This window comes from Patagioenas fasciata, chromosome 7 (assembly GCF_037038585.1).
Source record: "Patagioenas fasciata isolate bPatFas1 chromosome 7, bPatFas1.hap1, whole genome shotgun sequence".
NCBI lineage: Eukaryota > Metazoa > Chordata > Aves > Columbiformes > Columbidae > Patagioenas > Patagioenas fasciata.
Window position 1 is genome coordinate 11,221,099 of NC_092526.1, and position 23,932 is coordinate 11,245,030.

General features: G+C 39.7%; 1 protein-coding gene across 9 annotated transcripts in view; it reads right to left on the reverse strand.

Moving 5' to 3' along the window:
* KALRN (kalirin RhoGEF kinase) overlaps positions 1 to 23,932 on the reverse strand; it is a 505,770-nt gene that overhangs the window by 197,577 nt on the left and 284,261 nt on the right. For all 9 annotated transcript variants that reach the window (XM_065841448.2, XM_071810806.1, XM_071810810.1 and 6 more), the window contains exons 12-13: positions 15,493 to 15,684; positions 1,004 to 1,173 (exon numbers count right to left, since the gene is read on the reverse strand). In XM_065841448.2, coding sequence (XP_065697520.1) covers positions 1,004 to 1,173; positions 15,493 to 15,684 — 362 coding nt within the window. The remainder of the gene's footprint in view (positions 1 to 1,003; positions 1,174 to 15,492; positions 15,685 to 23,932) is intronic.

Sequence of the window (23,932 nt, forward strand, 5' to 3'; positions counted from 1 at the left end):
AGAACCTCCGGCTTTTCTATCATGGCTCACGGTTTTATGCACTTCTCATGTGAGAACTGAAGGCATCAGATTAGGAAAGCTCAGGGTGAGGAGAATGACATAACTCTCTGGGACAGTCTCCAGTGAAAAATATAAGACCTGGCAGATTTGCATATTCTGTATGTATACAGAACATACATACTAGGTACATGTAGATAAGGACAATCTGTAACAATACAAAGATCTAAAGAATAAGTGGTGGGTTGGACTTGGTTTTCAGCTCAGTAGAAACACTAAAGGGCAGGAAAACTCCACTGCTGTCAACAAAGTTAAAGCCACAGAAAACCATTGTAAATAACTATAAATAAGAGAGATCTCACAAGTCTTGTGTAAGCTTACTCTGCAAACACTCATTCTACTATGCTTACAGACTGAGAAAGCAAAAAATCCCCAACTTCTTGGACTCAGTCTTTTAATATATTTTTAAGCAGATAAAATGAACTGTTTCAATTCATAATGCAAGTAGAACTGGCAGTATAACAGCCTCTTTGACGGTATGAATAAACCCCACATGGACAAAGATAAATAGAAGGCTGCTGCATGCAAAATGAAGGAGTGAAGATTGTGAGACACGTGTATATTTTATTAAGAGGAATACATTTCTACATCAGGAGTACCCATATAAATAATAAGGCCTCAGCTCATAACCATTTAACAATCTTCTATAAATATCAACTAAAAATATTCACGTGAAACACATTTATTTCAGTGTACTTCACTGTGGCTATAAATACTCTCTCTGTCAAATAGGAACCCATGCTGATCCACAGACTACTCTAATCAGTCCACACAAATCACTCCTTGCAATTTCAATAAAATACTCAAACAATTTGAAGAGTCATAAATAAGCAAATAATTAAAAAACTCTCTCACTTAATCCTAACTTACAGTTCCCTGTTTATTCACATATAAACCACAGGATACGCCAGATTTCTCAGCACCTGTCCTCCAGGTGGATGCTTACCTGAGCTGTTGGATTAGATCTTCCCCTTCTTTAATAACATTGAGGGTAGCATCCAAGGTGGCTGTTTGTTGCTGCTGAAACTGTTTGATAAGCTCCTGAACCGCATCCACAGAGTCAGCACAGACATCCTCTAAGAGCTCCTTCTGCAGATCTTCCATCCATGTCCACAGCTGGGAAGGAGGGGAGGGAAATATAAATCACAGAGAGATTGAGATTTAACCCTTTTGCTCTCTAATTCCAGATCAGTAAGCATTAACTAGGGTTGCATGTTTCACATAAAAACTGACCTAAAGTTTGTAAAAACAAAATGATGCACTGGTCATTGATTTTGGTTGATGCAATTCCACTTTAAAGCAACAAGTAATATAAATATAATATCAATAACAACAATTAATTCGCATATCAGTTTATTGTATGACAACAACTAATTATATTATTCTGATTAACTAATTACAGAAGCAACAAATGACTATGCCCTACAGCTGTGATAACCTAACCCTTTCGGGAGCTGTGTGCTATCAGCTGATACTAATTTCACATGCAGCTGAAGCCTGTTGCAGAACAGAACTAAAATCTTTGGTAGTATGTATGGTACTGGCTGGAGTCCAGCTGTGCTTGCTCAGTTATGCCTTCTCAGGCAGAAGGTTCTGTGCAGGGTTTATGTGGTTTTTTTGTTTGTTTGGGTTTTTTGTGGGTTTCTGCCACTTAGCCCCCTCCTCAAAATGCACTTCAGATTCTGCTTTTTAACTTTGGGAAAATCCAAACACCGGAGACAGCAATATCATCAATCAATCCCCTGCAGATCCATTAATTTTAAATAGTCTTGACTACCAATTTCAAAACAACAACAAATCATTTGAGTAAGTGCTTAGATGAGAATTTCCAGCCAGCTGTTCATCAGAGATCTGGACAGTGGCAGGCAAACCCCAGCAGCCTTTCCTTGGCTGTAAAGGCTTAAAGCGAACTGAGGTTTCCCCTTTAAGCTTGCTCTGAAAAGCGAGTGTAAAATTGCACCAACCGAGCTGGCAGTCTGCCATCAAATCCTAATGACTCCACCAGAGAGACTATTTTCTGTGCCATGCCTGCCCCATTAACCCACATTCTGCTGGTATATTCTGCAAGGTAGCACAGAAGTACAGGAGTGGGAGGCAAGACGTTGCCCCAGCGCAGGGGGACCATGTCGAAGGACGTGGCGCTGGTGGCAGCGGGGCTGCACAGCTGCCTGCCCAGCCTGCGAGCTACAAAGCAGTTTGTCTCCAAGGGAGAGAGAAGTACGTGTGAAACAGGCAACAGACGTCGTGTGGGGGTGGCAAAAGAGCTGGTAAAATGTTCCTTTTCAAAACAAGATACACTGGATCCCCATCCTACCAGATTTCTTCTGGGATTGCGAATTCCACGTGTCCATGTAAAACGAGAGGAGGAGAGGGACTGTCTTAAGCATCAGCTGGCAAAGCTTCTCACAGTTAGGGTCCAAACCCAAGGCCAGTCATCAAATGATACACTATACGCACACTACTGACTTCAAGGATATCACCCTGATCTAAACCAAAATAGTCAAAATCAGAACCTGTCCCAGCACTGCTCATGACATCAGGAAAGGGAGAGCCCAGGTCCCTGTGCACTGTCCCCGCCTCTGCTACTGGCTCCTTGCTGGAGAGACTTACAAAGCCGAGTTTTAAAACATATCCATAATTTGAAGGCTTTTCAGTTAGATTTTCTGACTCGGCTTTAAATATTTTGGGTAAATGCCTCTGTTTATTTAAAAACAGCATCATAATGGCCTACCCACCTACTGGCCTAAAATGGAATGTCTTTGCTCAGATTATTTACATATTCTCACATTCTCAGAGGTACATGATACTAAAAGGCAACTATTAATAAAAGAAACAAAGATAACTAAGTAGTCAGGCTTGTGAAGCAAATTGATGAAAACATGTTTAAAAAAATCAAATAGCTTTTTCTTCTGTGCCCTCAGCTCCAGGTGCAGAACTTCGGGAAGCCCTCATAAAGGAAAATACATTCATGCCTTTATATATTAATTACATTCAGAATCTTCCTGGTTTTGATCTGATCCCTGCACCCACTCAAAGAGCAGAGACAGCTGGACTACAACAGGCGAGGATCAGGTTGTTTGGGAATATTGCTTTCTCTGCTTATCAGATCTTAAAGTAGAGCACTTTGTAAATACAGAAAAATGGCCATGTGTGTAAATCATCCTTCTGTCACAAGTTGGGAAAACCAGTAGCTTTTTAATTTCTTGCTGTTCTTAATAATATTTCATTTTTTCCACTTAAGATAACAAAAAAAGCACAGGGAATTTCCTTCAAAAATGAAAATTAAATAATGAACTTGCTTCATTGTTAGAAACCTGGTCTTTTCTTGAAATTATCATGTTAGAAAGGGTATAGGAAAAAGTTTCTGATTCCCCACTGCAACTTCAGAGGATAATCCTGTTTTCAGAAGTATCTCCGGAACCCAGTTTTCAGCAGCAGTCAGAAGGATTTGGACATTTAAGATCTGAAGTCACTTTTTGAGTATGCTTCAAACACAAAGCTGTTTTGAAATACTTAAACCATATTGTACTCACCTGGAATGTAAACACTGATTAATTTCAGAGAGCACTCAAATATATTAACTCATATTAGCTTCAGATATTTCCATTAATGACCTCTGATTGTAATGATTTGCATAATAAAATCTATCAGAATCTAGGTCATCCTTGACTCAGAGGCCTTTAATCCTTTAGACTCCACCAGTCCCTGGGAAATCCTAATACAAAGAATCAGTCAATATTAAAAAGATTAGGAAGATATTTCAGGAACCATTTACAATAGGAACCTGTTTCAAAAACCTCCTAGGTTATGTGCTACAACTAACAGCACCTGAAATAAATCACTACCAAGCCCTACTTGTGAATGCCACAGCAAGAAAAAGATGAACTCCATGTCACTGCAACAGCAATGTCAGAAGAGCTGTTAATCATAAAATAGAAATCACATCCTGTTTGTCACAGCTCAGGAAAAATCAGTCCCTATTAAGGCTTGATGTTTAGTTCTATTCATCTATTCAACTCTTTTTAAATAATCCTGACTAAGCCCCCAAATCAACAGACACCTTGTGCATTTCCTAATTCATGCTTCAAATAGCTAACTACCTTAGATTGAGTGAACTGTTTCAGTTTTTCATAGAAATTAGATGTATTACACAGGACAACTTTTATCTCATATTTGCAGAAACTTACTTTCATCTTTTGTTCTTAGCATGAGCAAAATTTGTGAGCACCTGTCCCATTCACATATATATTCCAAACTGCTGCTGCTGTATATCACTCAATCCTGTACATGGGGCATATGTAGATACATGCAGACAGTTCAGATACTAACACAATACTTCCACATACAGCTGTGGTGACATTTACTAAACTTGCCAGTAATACACACATCCAGAAAAGGTGATAATCTGTGTCTAGTATTACTTAACATGTACTAAATCAAAGAATCCTGTAAGGCAATGAAGAAATAACACAAAAATAAATGTTGTGCTTCCTTCAAATTGATCTATGATCTAGTATGATTAATTGGATATGGAAAGACTAATGCATTGAGTGGTAAAACCTGAATTAAGGTCATCAGAGAGATCCAGCCACAAATCTGACTCACGCAAACTACATTTAAAAATGTTGTAATTGTCAGCTACACGGAAGTCTAAGGCAAATACCTAGCCTTAAAATGTCCATGATGAAGGTCCACAGAGGCTTCAGAATTGAGGCTTTATTTATCAAGGTAACCATGGTTTTAAACAAGAAAAATAATTTTGTACTGATTGTTAAACCGGTGGAAAAGAATAACCTCCCCCCCTCCATTTCTTTTGGGGGAGCATCTGGCACCTCTCATGCCTTGTAACAACTTCTGCATCTTTCTTGGATGTAAAACACAGGCAGTTTCCCTCCATCCAAGAGACAATACAGCTCTTTATTCCCGGCTATTTCATCTGATGCAATACCCTTAATTTTCCTCAAGTACTTAATGAGACCACTTACTGGAGGTTTGAAGGACATCTGTGCCTGTTACCTAGAAATTAATGTTTCTGACTTCATGCAAGGGACCACTTTAAACAAAACCTAAAACCTAAAGAGACTGCTAAGAAAATCTTGCCTGTGTGTTTGGAACAACTACTAAACACCCAGTGTTTATATGCTGCTATTTGCAAATACCAGAGATGAGTTTTAATCCCCTCAAAACCAGTCTAAAAACAATGAGTAATGAGACCAGTGAAAAGCAAAGAACAAGTCAGTTCAATCCATGAGATCCACATTTTTTGCCAGTCATTCAAAACAGAATATTAATGGAAACAAGCAACTTTCCAGGGTTCTATGTCAGAGAAGTGTCATGTGTTGCAGAGCAGGCCCCAAAGGTGCTCATGCCAAGTCACTAAAGTGAACATCCATCACAGCCATGAAGGCTAGAGCAGAATGCAGAATTCAGTGAAATATGGAGACCTTCTTTTCCCACATGATTTATACCGCACCCACTCCATGAGTTGTAACATAAATGTGCAGAGAACCAAGGTTGAGGAAAACAAATAAACAAACAAACCAACCTCAAAACAAAAAAACCCCCACCAAACATAGAGTTGCTCCGGAGAGAGATGTCCATCAACGCTATTTTCCTCTGCTACTACGCCAAGTTTATACAAACCTGGTCTAAGCAGTAACATCTAGTTTCTTCATAACATGCATTAGCAAGTCACATAGACTCCAAGTTCAGGTTCATCTATGGCAGGACTTCAGCTTGTGCTGAAGCAGCTGTTCAAGTGCTGTTGTGCACCACTGCACAGCCTTTAGGAAATTACCTTTTCTACCATGATTTCCCCACACCAACATGGTGGAGATAACAAAATTTTTCTGCACAATTAACCTTTAGCAGCTGATGTTTATTCACACTTAGAATGCATCCAGTGCCATTTCAGTTGAAAGAACTGATGGTTGTTATAAATTGGAAGCATATTTCAACCACATTTTCCTAAGTCACTTTCAAGGTCTCATGAAGATGTCAACAGAAACATAGAAAACAAGGTAGGTAACGATGAGCTGTAATGTGACTGCGTGCCACCAGCAAAGTGTCACACAGTGACAGTAACCCTAGTAAAATGTGACAAGACGGGATAGGACCAGACACTACATATGAAATGCCACAATATGTGACTTCCACAGTAAGATACAGCTGATGAGACACCCTGGTGCAAGAAGCAACATTATCAGATACCACCAAGCTGTTGGGAAGGAACCACAAGTGAAAAGAAAAGGAACATGCTGTGAAGAAAACCATCTGATCTCTTCCTAACCTCTTTCTTGCTTTTTCCCTTTTCCTTGCCAATTCCTTGACATTCATCCTTGGTTGGGCTGCATCTGGTGCTTCTGTATGCTGACACTTTTTAATTAGTAACCTTGCCTATGGCAAAAGGATTTGCAATGCCTAAACATCTGATGCTTTTTCCAAGTCCTGCATGGACCAGATTGATATAGCACAAAATAATCTTCTCTCAAGGGAAACGTGATTTGGGTAGTTACGCTTACATCAGGGAGTGTGTAGATCCCCAGCCCAACGTCATGTAAATGTAATTCAGGGATTATTCGCTCTGGGAGATGAAGCTGGCTTTTAACTGAAGAATCAGGTGTGCATGTTCTGTGCTTCTTCTGCTACCATCATGAATTGCAAAAACATGTTCCTCTTCTAGTATGATTTTAATGTAAGTTACTTGTAATTATGAATCTGGATGTAATTAACTGCAGTAATTGCACTAAGCAAATTCTGCACTTGATCATACTGATAACAGGCTTGGAGAAGTTCTTCCTCTGTGAAAAGATTTACTTAGATTTACACTGGTGTAATACAGTACAATTTGGTGCGGAAGGAACTTTCCATAGTTGTATAATATACACGACAAATTCAGCAACTTACTTAAATATATGCAGGAACCATTTCATTTTTCTCTAAATTGTTCACTGGTTCTAAACGTTTCATTACTTCTCAAATTGGAGTTGCATTACCTCTCCTCTCTGTGCTTTTTCCAGTGACTGACCATATCATTTGCAGTCTTACCCTGTTCTGCTGCTTTAAGCCTTTTGTGCAACTTTGTGCATTATGCCATAGGAATCTCAGAAATAAATCACTTGCGGCAACCCTGAATCACTCTGAAAACCGTGAAGGATTAAACAAACTGTGGGACCTTGGGACTATGGGACATTCTTATTGGATTCATCAGCCTGAACCACTACACTGACACTAACCATTTTAAACTAGTTGTGCAAGACTCTGTTGCATACATGAACTTAAGCTGCAACAGAATGTGTCTTTTGAGTGAAGAGTGAATTACAGGAGTGTCCCTGTATGGCTCTGATGAAGATTTACTCAATATGCAAATTATCACAAGCACTGGCTGCCCACTCTGTTGCCTTCATATACAGCAGTAAAAGCTGCAAGCCTACACAGTGGAACCGGGAGAAGCTCATCTTTGTCAGCTTCAGGAAATCCAGAAAATGGTCTGTAATATGACTAATAAAAAGGTACTTTATGATAGTTGGCACATTCTATTTAAAGGTGCTTGGAAAACATCCTTCTAGCTGCAGCATGAACAACTGTTATCTGGAGTGCAAGACATATAGGCTGGAGACCCATCTCCATAAGACAGAAAACATGTGCAAGGACCCTCAAAAGCCAACGATGGTATTTGAGTGAAGCCAAGCAGTCAGTCAAAAGGCTGTTGAATAGCCTTAAAAATGTGGGTGGCAAAGTGTGAACTTAAATGCAATCTACAGGAATCCATTGGTGAGCACATGGCAGAATGGCAGACAGTACTTCTCTTCCATGCACCTGCCCTTGGTCTGCTTCAGGTTCAGCTTCCTAAGATATGGTATATATGGCTGCATTTACAGCATTTAATTCTTATTACCTTGATTCTGTCTCATGATTTTTTGCCATCACAGATGGCAGAATTTTATTCACTAGCCGTCTGGCTGTACTTCAAACTCCCCTGCTCAAGAGTGGGATGTGCTGCCAGAATACCACAGCTCTCTCCATTCCCAGCTTCTTAATCCTTCGTAAAAAAAATCCTTGCTTCTAGACAACAAATGGACAGGAAAGAGGGACACCCCATACCACCCCAGCTGTCCTGGTTCCTTGGTCCCAGATCTTCTGTAGCTTTACAGAGATTTAGCTCTGCAAAGAGATCACCAATGTGAATGACTAGCGAATGTTTGCATTTTGATTGAGGTCACAGCCTACACTCTGGAGTTGGAGAGGGATTTGCTCTTATTTTGCTGCTTCATGGTAAATGATCACTGATAACCCAGAGGGAACTTTTACATAGCTCAAACAAAAATAACACTTGTTAGACCAGCAGAGCCCTCTCTGTAGCCCGAATTATCAGAATAACAGTAAACTGGCAATGTGTCTGTCTTCTCCAAGGAATCTGGCACTCAGGCAAAGGACTGCACACACATTACCTGTATGTGCAACTCTGGCCATTCATTTCTACCATCTCTTCAGCTCCCTGCATATCTACCTCTGATGGGAATATCAGAACATTTATGAACTGAGCCCTTTAAAAAATAACCAACCAACCAAACAAATACACCCCCAAAACAATAAGAAAAAAAAAATCAAACCAGCAGTTACTTAATCCCTTATAAAAGCATTTGTTTTTTTCACCCCCTTGTGTTGTGATTTCTCTGCTTATAATATACTCCCATTAACTCCCAGCAAAAATAACATTCATACTTGTAAGAGGCATGAATTTAAAGTGTGATGTTTCACAGCCCTGCAGTGAGAGGAAGGGCAGATATTTTCAAAGTCCGATCCTGTATGCTGCTTGGCATGTATTTCAGCTGTTCATTTTATCCCATTGAAGTAACAAAATGTCTAGCTTTTGAACAAGGCAGGTGGTGCTTAATTCTAACCCTGAAAAGTGCCGAGATGTGAAATGACCAGTCAGTGAATACTTTATATGCAGAGAGCCAGTCTGGGTCATTTTAGTGCTTTAGGTTTTCATTGTTTTTTTAAATCTGGCCATAATATGAGAAAAGGAACAAAAGCACTATCCTGGACAGTAGTGTACAAGTGTGTGTAAGGTCAATACTTCGTGGTAGACATTCAGAGATCAAGACCTTTTCAGGACTTCTAGAAGTTGCCAGCAAGTAGAATTGCTAAACTGATTATGACCTTCATCACAAATCTCTATTATCTAATGTGCGATTGGTCTGGAACCTCAACATTAACAGTTAGAAGTCAAACAACAAATTATTAAGTTCTATAACATTAACTTTGAATCCTGGGTCAATTTACAATGAATGACGGGATTTTACAATATATCCCAGAACCACTGTCATGTTTGTGTCATGATTAATTTTGATTCATTCTGACAACTCTTCTGAAAAGATTCAACAGCAACAGACCTTGGCCCCATGAGCTTTCTGTTGCCTGCTTCCCAGCAACTCTGCCACAATGTGAGGGCCAAGCCCTGTCAAAATTACTGACCTACACCGAAGTAATCTCCTAATCATTATATTCAGCTGAAGCAGAGAGAATTTAATTTCACAGGCCTTGGTTATCAAGTAAAATTAAGTTAGCAGTGCCTGCAATAAAACAGTGTTATTGTTCCTAAGTGACAGGGTAAACCCACTCCCATTACTCACTTGAGTAACCCAACAATATCTATGGGGTGACCAAGGTGACCTGCTGAACACAAATAATCTAGGTCTATATAAGAAGTTGCCTGACTCTTAACGGTCCAGGACTTTGCTTTCAGTTTCTCATGGCCTTATCAGGCAAAGCTGTTCAGAGTGAAACTTTCCATACCAGGTATCTGCCTAAGGCTGAACTTGATGAATTTTGAGGTAAAAGGTCCGGAAAGAGAGGAAGGGGAAAAAGGACTTTCCCTGTGTTAGAAAATGAGTCTTATTTCTTCGCACATGAGATGCACCAGACCCTCAAACGGTTTTAAGCAAGGGTTTGAAATTTTGCAGGGTTTAGCCTTGATGTCAAGAATATGCACTTTGTCATCCCTGTGAAAATTTGCCCAAATTTGGTCACTCAGAAGACATCTGCCAAGTTCCAGTTTGCACATGTTCAGTAAAAACCCGTTAAGTTTGGCAGTTCATTTTTCTCAATACGAAATATTTCCTGAGCATATTTATCCCCCCATTCCATGAGCTGGGAAGTCTTGTCAGGCTCCACAGGGAACTGCGAGTACCAAACACCTCATCCTGTTCCTCTTCAAACCTACTAAGGGACAAAAAAGCACAGGGCACATGGCCTGAGACCACACTACTGTCCCCTCCTGCTTTTTGCTCCTGTCTGGCAAGACCCAAGGCAACACTAAGGTGGCAATCTGAAACAGAGTGAGGTATGAGAAACCTAGAGGTGATAAAATACGCTTTTTGTGCCCTGAAGAGCTATGAAACAATTGCAGAACTGCTTTGCAGTTCAGGTAAGACCTATATACTGTAAATGCATCTAAATTGAGTGAAGTTCCTTCTTGTTCTTAAATCAGTAACTTCATTATCAGACAATACAACAAGTGACACAACAAAACTTTACTTCCGTCATACAGAGAAAACACTGAGGTACATACACGTGCTCTTAAACACCTGCATTAATTCTGGAAGCTTAAAATCCCATTGATGAAGCCAAGAATTTGTTTGCATGTAGATCTCACACACAGCTACCTATTTGTAGCCTCATCTCTATGCTTACTTGACAAAAGTAATTCCAAGGCCTTTCTATAATGTTGTTTAAATCCCCAGCTCTGAAACTGTATCAGAGGCTGCTGGTAGCCATATTTCCTGCCACTCTAAGCCAGGCAAAACAAAACTATGATTTCTAGAGAGAGTAAAAAAAAAAATCTTTATGGAAAGACATTTACAGGATGCTAAATCATCATTTATCTATGCAAGAGGATTTTAGAAGTCTTTAATGATACATAAATGGTGACAGTGCTCTTTTGTGTCTAAATTGTAAAGCACAATTCAGAACCATAAGTATAAAAGTGTGAGACCAATGTAAAATATTAAGATTCACACAACAAATTACAATATATTTTTGTTATTTGCCTTGAAGTTTTTGAGTCTTCAGGGTATGGTTTTATCACAACTGCAACCTCCCTGCAGGAGGCTCAAAAACTATTCTCTTTTAAACAAAATTAAATAACATCCAAGAATCCTGTATCATCATTCAATCCTAACAACTGAGAGCTCAGAGAAAAACAGGAACTATCATGAGATGTGTGATAAAACTGCAAGATCTGACAATCTTGCCAATAACTGATTCAGATCTGAAATCAGAACCTGAATTCAATCACACTTAATCCTGAGAGAAATTATTTGGGTGTAAATCTGCTAAATGTATTTATCCCACTGATAATAATTTATAACTTTACCCTGCCATACAGATAGTTGGATTTGATTTTGAAAGTACCAGGTTTCTGCTCACACCATCAGGAATGTCTTGGCCTGAAAGGGTATAAAAATATTGACTTAAACTAAGAGAGCATAATGAGTACTGTAGGACAGTGGGACACACAACGTCTCTTTTATAGCCATGGCAATAGGACAGCTACGTCCTATTGAGTCCTCATGAGTTATGACACTAACAATCACTTAGGGGACTGCTCTAAATTTATGCTTCTAAAATGTTTTTACCATACCAGAAAGTCATCATTTCAGCCTATTGCATGTATTCTTAAGTAAGGTTACTTTAAAAAATAACTCAAAATTATTGTTATGCTTAATTGACAGCTTTTTCCATATTCCTTCAACTCTGTAAGTCACTGTTTAGCAGAAGGAATCCTCTTATAATGCTTTCACATGAAATGAGAGGTGATTTGAGGAGTCTACTCTAGCATAAAAAAATCATTCTTAACTTACTTTTATTGCTCATGGGATATCTGGATTTAAATGACTCCCTACTTCAACAGTATATATTTTCCTGAAGAAATTCTAGCAAGGCAGATTACAAAAGGAAACATTTCTTTGACAAGTTCACATTCTAAAAGCAGGAGCTGTTAAAATTTTCTTGAGTGCTGGGGATCTGAGTAGTCACATATGGGCATGAAGAGGTGGGCAGAGTACAGATGAAGCAGTGAGAAGTTCACAACCAGTGCACTACCTATGTCTGGGAATTATCACATCAATAATGTAATTTATCTGTGCTAGTAACACAATCAGAAGCAACATGTTCATTGCAGGAAGATATTTAGAACATTCCCATAAAAACATGTCAATAAGACCAATTATTTCTACTTAATTCTGCCTTTCACCAGTTCTGTCTCAGTAGATTAATATATCAAGAAATAATGAGTATTTGGGAAACTTAGATGAAAAATATGTCTAGGCCATGGTTTCCTGCATTATTGCCAAGAAAACATGAAGGGAACTGCTTATTCATTTCCAAGGACATAAGAGAAACAGTTGTCAATATTTTAAGAAATTATTTTAAGAACTGCAGAAGGTGAAATGAATAATAATGGTTATTATGAAGCAACAATGCCTTCTAGAATATTGCAAAATATGTCAGGTGTTAAACACATTAACCTGCCAGCCAAGCTACTTTCTCCTTGCCCCAAGACACTCCCAGGTGATGCCTTTGGATGGTCACAGGACAGTCCAGCACCAGGCACAGCATGGCTGGTAGGAAGGGCAAGATTAATCAGGAAGGCACGTGTCAGCACCATAACTGGAACACCTCCTGGTAAAACAGCAGCAAGGATATCAGATCTCTCTGTATTTTACTGCTGCAGCAAAAGGATTTTTTGCCTTGGCTTCTGCTAGAATTCCCATGTGAATCCAAACTCTAACTCACTTAAAACTGCTATTGTCTTGAAGGGAGTTTTGCTTAATAAATCAACTTTAAAATTGGAATCTAATGTTATCTTTGTTGTTTGGGACTGAAATCCCAGAAAACACAGTGAATTTAAGCAGTTTCATAAAATGAGCATGAAGGGTTCAGATCGGACCTGGACACGTGGGCGAGTGGTTCGAGCAAGAGCCTGCATTTGGCCCAGCCCAGCCGAGCACATTTCCCAGTCAGAGCCCAGGAAGGAACCAACAGATAAAGGACATAATACTGTCATAGGCATGGTGGCAAAGGAAGGATATTTGTATTTTTTCTTTTTTTCTGGAACCCAGCTCTCAGTTTTAAATTCATATTAAAGAATGATGATTACATTGGTTAGTTTGCCATTTTACAGCATACATGAAGGGCGAAGCAAGTCCAAGAATGAGTCACTTCTACTTGAGCCAATGTATTTATAGCATAAAAAGGCATATATATATTCAAACATGTGCAAAGGCTGTCTTGTTGTAATGCTTTGCCCTTTGCACCAGGCTCCCCCGGCAGTCTTTGGTTACTTCACTGTGTCTGTGGGGATCCCCACGGCTGGCAGAGAAATACTAAAACCGCAGCGACTTCCTCACTTATTATTTTTGGCAAAAAAAACGAGGTACTGGGCTGTGTGATTCCCACCAGTGCAGAAACGCGTCACTGAAGAAAGCAGGTAGTGACACACAATGAAATTCATTGAACCTGCAGAAAAAAAGAGTGTTTGGGCCTGGCAGGAGTGAATTACTCCAAGGGTAAGGAAGTGAAAACCTCTGTTCGGGTGCAGAACTGTTGTGCATCCTCTGATATTGCGGAGATTGCAAAAACTTTAGCAGCCTCTTTACACCCAACCCAACAGCTGTCATTCATTCAGATGAATGGGGATTCCTGAATCCACACAGACTTTGCTGATGTCCCAGTTCTATGCTACAGCTCCCTCGTCTGTTCCTCTGGAGAGAAAAAAGGCACTTGCAGTCCAGCCACTCCAGATCTCCCTTAGACTGGCAGCAAGTGCTTACTGAGATTTCCAAAAAGGCATCACAGCACCAATCTGTCTCGTGGGTAAATGTCAACAGGGCAGAGATTTAGAATTTATTCTCCATATCTAGTAAACAGCATTGATGCTGTTACCAAAGACTAGGTTGTGTTTTTTTTTTCCTGTTTTTGTTTGTTTGTTTTGGTTTGTTTTGATTTTTTACAGTTAAAAAAATAAAGTGCATTTTTATACATCTGCATTTCTGTACACCAAAACAGAGCTAATTAAAACAAGGTGAGCAGAGCACGCAAATTCCCGTCTTATTGAAGAAGGGTAGTAGTGAGTAAAGTGCTCTGCAATCCAAAACCCTTCATACAGGAAAGGTCCAGTTCCCAAAGCCAAATTAGGCTACACATTACCAGTAACCATCAGAAGAAATTTAGATGACAGAAAACATATTACACTGATAACTTCCTGGAGTCCTGCCTATCTTCATGTTACTAACCACCACCTGCATAGGTGAAGCAAGGTTAATCACAGTAGGAAACTGTTATGGAATAATTTTGACTGAGGAAATAACCAATTAAGTTTCCCCTGTGGCAAACAAGCATAGCTGCAAGCCTCTGAGCTACTCTGGAAACAATAGTGCTATTCACAAGCTTAAAGTAACTACATTTTGGCAGAAGTAGGATATAAAAAGAAAACCTTCATGTGTCAACAGCTATAATGGGCACACTATAACTCCATCTATCTTCCAGATATATATGAATGTGTGCATACCCTTCTATCCAAGGAGGCTCCTCAACATGCTGAAGTCTGTTATACACAACTTGTTTGTAACGCAAAAATCAACAAACACAGACAAAGTTTTCAGCATCTAAGAGCATCTTTCTGATCAAGTGTGTTTTTTGCAAACAGATGCTGCAGAATATGAAAGCAACCATTCTGACTAATTCTATCTCTCTTAGCAGAAACCCTGTCTTTAAAAGTCACTCGTCACTGAATGTCCTTTGATTTGCAGAAAAATGCGAAGTATGCTTTAATTGCATCCCCTGTGGCCTCACATTTGATGTCTTGTTCACTGTATCTCTGTCGAGACAGCCTTATCTCTGGATATTTTTCAATTACACTAAACAGCATTTATTGAGGTCCTCACTGATTCACTGCATCTATATGTGACTATTTGCTCTTTAACTGTAATTTTGAAAAGTGAAGTATGCCTCATTAAACAATGTAAGATTTCCAGTAACACTTAATAATAATGGCTACATTAATAAAATTATATTCAAATGGAATCCCTCTGAGCATATGTACCACACTGCTAGCGTGTTTATACTTAATGTGTTAATATCAGCTCATGTTCTTACAAGAAAATTCTTGCTTTATAACAATATATTCTAGTTATGAATTAAGCACTGCTCGATACATTAGATATGCTGTCCCTATGTTTTAATTTACTATATAATTCATACATATTATTCACATTTTGTTTCCACTTTACAATGGTTACTCAAATGCATCAAATTAACTGGATATCAGCCTTGTACAGTGAAGACGCCTTTTCTCTATCACCTGAGTTTTCAGAGTCAGCCTCTTGCAGCACTGCAATACACAGATAAAATCCCTCATGCACATCTTACCTCTTTGGTGTGGGTATGGAATGAGACTGACATGTCCAAGAGAAGTTTCCTCTGTTCCACCCTCCGGACAAAATCCTGAATCCGTACTTCCAGATGCCGGGCTGCTTTATAGATCTCTTCAGGGTCACATTCCCCAGTCTGAGCCAACTGCTCTGCAGCCTCCAAAAGCTTGTCTGCATTGGTGTACGTATTCTACCAGCAAACAAAGCAAGAAATGAAGTATGAGTAATACAACTGTGGCAAGAAAACCCCTGAAACAGGCTGTTTATACTTTCAAAGGCATGAAAGCAAGTGATTACCAGAGTTTTAAAACAATGGTAATAATTTCTGCTGGTACTGCCATCTGTGGAAGGAGAAAGTATAAAGTCACATAGACTAATCCCTGAGTACATGTGAAATAATTTATTTTCTGAAGCACACCACCCCAGCCCAACTCTGCCAGGCACAGCAACAGGGCTGTGCACTTGTTTATTTTCAAGTTCCCTGGAATTTCTCAAAGATAATGTAATGAAACAAGTGGGACTAACTACATCAGATGCCTATGGTGCTTCACGTGACCCTCGGCTACAAGCTTGTTGCAAAGGCCTCCCAACAGCTATCACATTACAGCATGTAATGTTAGCCAGAGATGTGTCAGCCTCAAGAAACATTTGCCTTTTCCTGGCTTTTGTGAGAACTTGAGGAGCCTGTGCCTTCAAGTTCCTTCTATGTGTTTTCCTCTGGTCTACTGTTCTTCGTCTTGTTTCTAAACCAAGTCAGTCTATTTGATTAGCTCACAGCTGCCAATATGTAACACTCAGGTTACTTTGGAGGGGTTTCGTTTCCAGTTGATCCAAGGTGTGTACCTGTCCTCCATTGCATAAGAATTTGAACGCTTCACCATCCTGAATAGGTTTACCACATAGTCATGGCCTTTGTGATATGACATGTATTACCCCTATTTCACAGAGAAGGAACTGAAGAATGCAGAAACTAAGCAATGTGCCCAAGACATGCCAGACTGTGGAGGAATAGAGGTGAATTCCATCAAACTTATCACAGTATCACAGTATGTTTGGGATTGGAAGGGACCTCAAAAGATCATCTAGTCCAATCCCCCTGCTGGAGCAGGAACGCCTAGGTGAGGTCGCACAGGAATGTGTCCAGGCGGGCTTTGAATGTCTCCAGGGAAGGAGACTCCACAACCTCCCTGGGTAGCCTGTTCCAGTGCTCTGTTACCCTCACTGAGAAGAAGTTCTTTCTCAAATTTAAGTGGAACCTCTTGTGTTCCAGCTTGATCCCATTGCCCCTTGTCCTATCATTGTTTGCCACTGAGAAGAGCCTGACTCCATCCTCGTGGCACTCACCCTTTATATATTTATAAACATTAATAAGGTCACCCCTCAGTCTCCTCTTCTCCAAACTAAAGAGCCCCAGCTCCCTCAGCCTTTCTTCATAAGGGAGATGCTCCACTCCCTTAATCATCTTTGTTGCCCTACGCTGGACCCTCTCCAGCAGTTCCCTGTCCTTCTTGAACTGAGGGGTCCAGAACTGGACACAATATATCTCAGCTTTCAAACTATCTGCCCTTCCTTTCTGTTGTTCACGTTTCTGGAAAACACCACTGAACTAATACACCGGAGAGTCTCATAAATACCAGCAGAAATGGAAGGAGAGTGCAGACATCTTCTCCATAGCCATGGCGTTATGATTTACTCATATATGTTTAGCTAACTAATCATAGCCAGTCCTTGCTGTCACAGAAAAGCTTTCTTCACTTGAGTCCAATAGCTCAGTGGTGTTGAACACTTAACAAAAATAAGGAGAGACACAGACATCTGCTCAAGGGTGTTTTCAGTACTGAGTGAGATCTTCAGAAATTCTTAGTGTTGGCCTAGTACTGCTCCCACTGGGAATTTTAACCTCTCCATCAATAGAAGCAGTTGTAGCATTTTCCTTTTCAAAACCTTACTAAGAATCCTCTTCAGTTTAAAAATGCATTAACTTTTTACATATACACAAAATACTTTTGAACACTGTGGACACACATATTTTTGAGCATTAAAGGAACACTGTGAAACACAAAACCCATGAATGAATTCACATTGTTCTTGCTTAGATAATATCTTCCTGTAGTCAATAGTTGTTGCTGGATAAAATATTCAATACAAAGATGGAATATTGGCCTCCAAGTGTTTAATGGGAGAAAATATTTCCAGTCATAAAAAGCAGAAAGAAAACAGCTCTTTCACAGTTCATTTTCCCAGTTTCTGAGGGCTGAATATAAATATAGAGTATTTGCGCTTCTCCTTTTGGACTGTGAAAAACATGTTCTAGACAGTTTTGTTACCAATAGTAAATTTTTATTCCCTCACTTTCAGGCCATGGCTGTAATGGTTAGGCTGTTAACAGTGGCAAAATATTATGTTTTAATAATCATTTTTTGGAAATCTCTTTAGCTGAGAATTTGTAAAAAATGTTCCATTTAATACGATCTGAATTAAGGTCCAGTTTCACTTAACAGCATCCTTTCTGAATGATCCTGTTCCAATGGTATTTGGAGCAAGTGCCAAAGCTAGTACTATTTTTCAAAGTCTAGTCCACTCTAGGGTTTTTCACACATTACCACTACAACAGCTCAAACACCAGTCCAGCTCCCTGGGGAGCAGGCTGTCCCCTGCTTTTACTTGTAATATTTAGTATACTTCTAAATGCATTCACTCTCTTTTTATGGCACAGATTTGAGACACAAAACCTTTGTTGAAATACAGTATGAATACAACTTTGCTGCATTTGTCCCTAACACACTTGTCTTCATCTCTACTGAAAACTGTTTACTGATTCGAACATGTGATGTACTTAATTACAACTAGATGAGGTGAGTTCACCAATATGAGGATCATATATAAATACACTGCATGGTGAAAAGGGCACAGGTGGAGCCCTAGACTTTGGGGAAAAAAAAAAGAGTGCAGGTTGCCCTCAACAGAGGCCCTGGTCATGTTGCACAGGCAGTAAAAGATCTGGTGGTCCTGCACAAGTCCCTTTGCATTGCACAAAGTTCTCCAAAGGCAAAGTGGATTTTCTACAAGGAAGCTGGCTGGATGTGGAAGGAGACAAACACAGTGTTCAGCCTGGGCTGTGCCAGGCACTGTCAGTATACAGTGATGTTTCCCTGAAGCATTTGTAGCTCACTTTGGACATGTTTGTTTAAATGTATCATGCACAAGAAGCCTGAACACAGCACATTTTAAGCATGGCAGAATTTTTGTCCACCTCTTTCTCTATCTTCGCCCACTGAGTTCTCATGTAAGTGTCTGGGTTTTAAAAACAGGTGCAGTTTAAGATGGGAAAAACACTAATGGATTTATTCTTGTCAGGCCTGGTGCTGAGAGATTTCCAGTTCACTGTTGCAGATTTAAGAGGTTTAGATACATTTCAGATAAGCAACCACACTTGGGAGTTAACCACACTCTCCTTGAACTTCAGAGTTTGACGTATTCATGAAAGGATTGACATCTGCTGTCAGATGAGCTGTAAACACAGTGCCATCCAAATAATACAGACGTTAGCGATTTGTTGAGGGCTAGCTCTACTTTTGTTCTGTTCATTTGTTTCAAGTGCACATAAATCATATCTGAAGCTGTTACGCATATACAATATTTTTGTGGACATCTATTTCTCTACAAGTGCTGAACTGGGTCTCTTTAACTTGGAGAAGAGGAGACTAAGGGGTGACCTCATTAATGTTTATAAATATGTAAAGGGTGAGGGTCATGAGGATGGAGCCAGACTCTTCTCGGTGACAACCAATGACAGGACAAGCAGCAATGGGTACAAACCAGAACGCAGGAGGTTCCACTTAAATATGAGAAGAAACTTCTTCTCAGTGAGGGTGACCGAGCACTGGAACAGGCTGCCCAGGGAGGTTGTGGAGTCTCCTTCTCTGCAGACATTCAAATCCACCTGGACGCCTTCCTATGTAACCTCATCTGGGCGTTTCTGCTCCAGCAGGGGGATTGGACTGGATGAGCATTCAAGGTCCTTTCCAATCCCTAATGTTCTGTGATTCTATAAAGCTTTGCTGAACCCAGGAGTTCCATCCTGGTTGGACTATAATGCTGCACTGCTTGCCTGCTTTGTATGTTTTCATCCTGAGCCCGCTTTCTTAGTGAGATCTTCAGAGTACAGACCCTCATTTCATGCTTTTTTGGTGTGACATAACCCTGGATCAGGCAGGGGAGGAATCCAAGAGAGAATTAAGTCTCATGATTAAGAAAAGTGTACAATGCCTCCTTGTCCTGCTGCTTCCAGCCAGAAGAGGTTACCTCAGACTCCCAGCCCTTCTGAGATCTGGAAGTATCTACTAGGAGCACATGGTCTAGGTACATCTCCAAACTGGCATCAGGATTTAAAACTCTGGAAGAAGGTAATAGCTAATGCAATCACAGAAGGAAATGTTTGCTACTAAAAGGACAATCATGGCTGTCCCCTTTTCTGCAAACTGCAGACCCATGGAAGGTTGTTTGTGGCACCCTGAGGTAGGTGACACCAAAAAGGGCTAATGCATCCAGTGGGAAGATCCCACCAAGAACCTCTCTTCTACATCTGTGGAAATTTAACAATCATAGCATGAGTTCCACAGAAGAATAATCTATGAGTTATAAAACTACAGCGGTGTGTGGTGTTTTTTCCTAACGATCCATTAACTCTTGAGAGAATTGTTATGATGTGTAAACCCTTGAAATTCTCTACTGATCTGATAACTGGCATTACATACTTCTGTACCATTTCAAGAAAAAAAAAACAACAAAAAACCCAAAAACCCCACAACCAAACAAAACCGAACCAAACCAACCATCCAATACAAAAAAAAAAAAAAAACAAAAACAAAACACCAAAAACCCCAAAACTTCCATTTCAAATCTCTTAATAATCTTTCTATACTAATCTTTGCATAATCACCAATTTCAATCATGAAATCTGCAATCACAAGAAAATGAAACTGCACCCTTCAGGTTTTAGAATGGAAATGACTGTAATATATGCTTTTGGAATTCATTTTATAATAGACAGAACCAGGAGACTATAACAGTTCTTCTGTTTCTTGCAAATAACAATAAAGAAACACAGTTATGGAAAAGAAATAGACTAACAATAACTACACAGCAATCCCTACCACAATTCGGAGCTGCAGGTGATTGTTGTCTTAGCCCGTGGCAATACTTACTAACAGGATTTACATAACTGTGGTTCATTAATTTGTTAACAGTTTGATATTTTGTAGCAAGTTAAACCAAAACGGTTTATGAAACTGCTGATGTGAAATTTCCCTGTTACATTTATCATGTTTCCTTTTACATTTCAGGCCAACAAGCGCTGAAATGTCAGGATGCATTTCCATCTCTGACCCAGGCAGCAGATCTCAGATGAGATTCCACCGTGTCTCCAGGTTGATGCGTACGAAGGCATTGCAGCGTCGCAAATGCACTCTCTTTCATCAAACTGCCTGCGAGTTTTCCTTGAAGTTGAAACAAACATTACTTTGTCCATATCTCTGTGCCAGAGGAGTGTTTAGTCAACTGTTCTCTCCAAATCTTTTTAACCCAGAGCAGGAGTTGCACTGGCTGCCTGCAGTTTGTGCTTGGTCTTGTCTGTTCCACAGGAAATAGCACTACAGTGTTCAGAACAAACCAACCAAAGGGCCTCAACTCTGGTTTGAAAGTATTTGGCATCTTTTTCCTCATTAAAAACAAATAAATAATTAAATTAAAAATGCTGAATAATGCATTAGTTAATTCTTGGATCAATATAGGGTTAGAGGCAGCAAAATTGAAATATTTTGTCTTTCTTATTTGCATGTATTGCAAGATTAAAAAGTCTAATATCTTAGTCACTTAGAAACAAATTAGAATGGAACAGAATTGAATAGTTCAGTCTGAAGGAACATACAACGATCACCTAGTCCATCTGCCTGACCAATTCAGGGTTGACCAAAACTTAAAGCGCGTTCTTAAGGACATTGTCCAAATGCCTCTTAAACATTGACAGGCTTGGGGCATCAACCACCTCTTTAAGAAGCCTGTTCCAGGGTTTGACCACCCTCTCTGTAAATAAACACTTCCTCATATCCAGTTCAAACCTCCCTGATGCAGTTTTGAACCATTCCCTTGCTTCCTATCACTGGATCCAAGGGAGAAGAGCTCAGCACCTCCCTCTCCATGACCCCTCCTCAGGAAGCTGTAGAGAACAATGAGGTCACCCCTCAGTCACTTTATCTCCCAACTAGACAAACCCAGTATCCTCAGCCACTCCTCACAAGACATTCCTTCCAGTCCTGTCAACAGCTTTATTGCCCTCCTCTGGACTCATTGAAATATCTTAATATTCCTTTGAAATTTAAAAAAAAAGAAAAAGTACCAATCATATATTAACATTTGTGCTTTTCACCAACTCCCCCTCCCTGCCTTTTTAAGGCATCAATCAATGTAATGCAGCATTTTGGTTTCAAACCAAGTGCATTTTCAGAAAATGGTTCCATGTAGTTTTCCCTCTATTCCTGGCAACTAAACTTGTGTAACTAGTTTGCTGGCACATTGCATTGAAAGTAATAGCGTTAGTCCAGGTCATAGTTCATGCCAGAAATCTAGGCAATATTTTTCCAGAACAATCTCTCCTTGCACATTATTTTATAGTTCTTTATTATATTTGAGAGTTTTTCACAGTAACTGTCTCCAAGGTCCCCAATGCATTGCGAACCACGACAATCAGCCAGATAAAGGTATTTAGTTGTAGACACCGGAAGAAACCTGAGGTAGGGGAAGGGAGCAGGTGATCAGATAAACTATTGCATTAAACACAGATGACATACTCAAGACACTGCACTTCCTAAGTAGGTGTTTAGATCTGCTGAAGGGGAACAAGGCAACATTCTTTTGCTTTATTCTGTGTTAATCAAGTTCTGGGACTGTGAAAGGAAGTTCAAGTAAAACGTTCCTTGGTTTGATTCAGAGAGATTTGTCACCATGTAAAAGACACAGAAGAGATGGCCTCTCTAGGGGACAGCAAGTTCTGACTAGAGAGAGAGCTTAGCTGACTAGCTTAGATCTGACCTTCTTGACTAAAGACTAGTGACGTGAATCCCATCTTAATGCCTGCAAGCGAAGTTTAGGAGACTTATTAGGCTTTCTCTGAAGTGATATCTCCTTTATGTTCTTTAGAGTCGTGACTTGACTCTTCAGCACCAAAGACAAAATTGCAGTGTTATTCGCAGTATGAAGATGGGATGTCGAGACAAAGTTCAAAGCTTGATCCATGTCTCACTGAAAACAATAAAAAGGATCTCACTGACTTCAGTGAGAACTGGGTCAGCCTTCCAGGCATTTACTCGAGATGACAGGAGACAAAAAATGGCAAAAGGTTAAAAATAGAACTCTGAAGGGCTTGTACCCCTGTTCTGTGCACAGATGCTGAGTAGTACTCCTCCCTGCAGAAACTACAGCATGGTTCACGTTCGCAAAACGATAATTGCATTTCTGCTCACTATCTATAAACTATTGTTATCTTTAACTATGAATCTCAGTTACTGTTATCGGATTCTCTGCTCAAGCCGTTTTGTTAAAATTAGCTCCAGTTTTTTGTTTAGGTTAAGTGATCTCACAGTCAGGCTTTGGTGAAGAATTATATCTTTTGTAATTTGATATTCTAAAGCTAAAATGAGTGACCACAATGAAGCATTTCTTTGATAAATAAATCTGGGGTTTAAGGACGCATCCATCTTTGTCAAAATTCCCCCTCCCTTAAGAAGGGCAAAGGCTAAGTGCACATGATGATCTAATGTAAGATGTGATTTTATTCAGTTTGAATTTCACATAATCAAATCAAGACCTGTATTCTTACTTGTGCTCTATTTCTCTAATTCAAAGCAGACTCACCAGGAATTACAGATACAGAAGTTAAAGGCAGAACATCTCTCTGCGGTCATGCAGCCACTTGCTCTATCAGAACAGGGTTGTTCCCTACTGTACACTGGAACAAAAACTTCTTCAGTCGTTTTTAAAAAATATCCAGGTTAACGAAGTTTCCATCACCTTTTGCAAACTATTCTTCCCTTAGATATGCCAATTTATCTTAGGTTTCTCTTGTCATAATTCTGCCCCACTTCTTGCACTGTTCTTGAAGTCTGAGCTCTTCAAACACTACAGTCTATTATATTAAACTTTTGATGGGCACATAAGAACATACCTACCTTTAAATGAGTGAATCATATCTGTTTCAGTAGTTTAACAAATGAGGGTCTCAGGCAAGTTTGAATGCAAGCATGCGTGTATGTCCCAGTATTAACAACTTGACAATTTCAACAAAATTACTGCTATTCCCAGAATTGCATTTATTTGCATATACAGTCTAGAAACCAGAGTGCCAGGAATATCACCTACACTTCAGCACACCAGCAATGCAT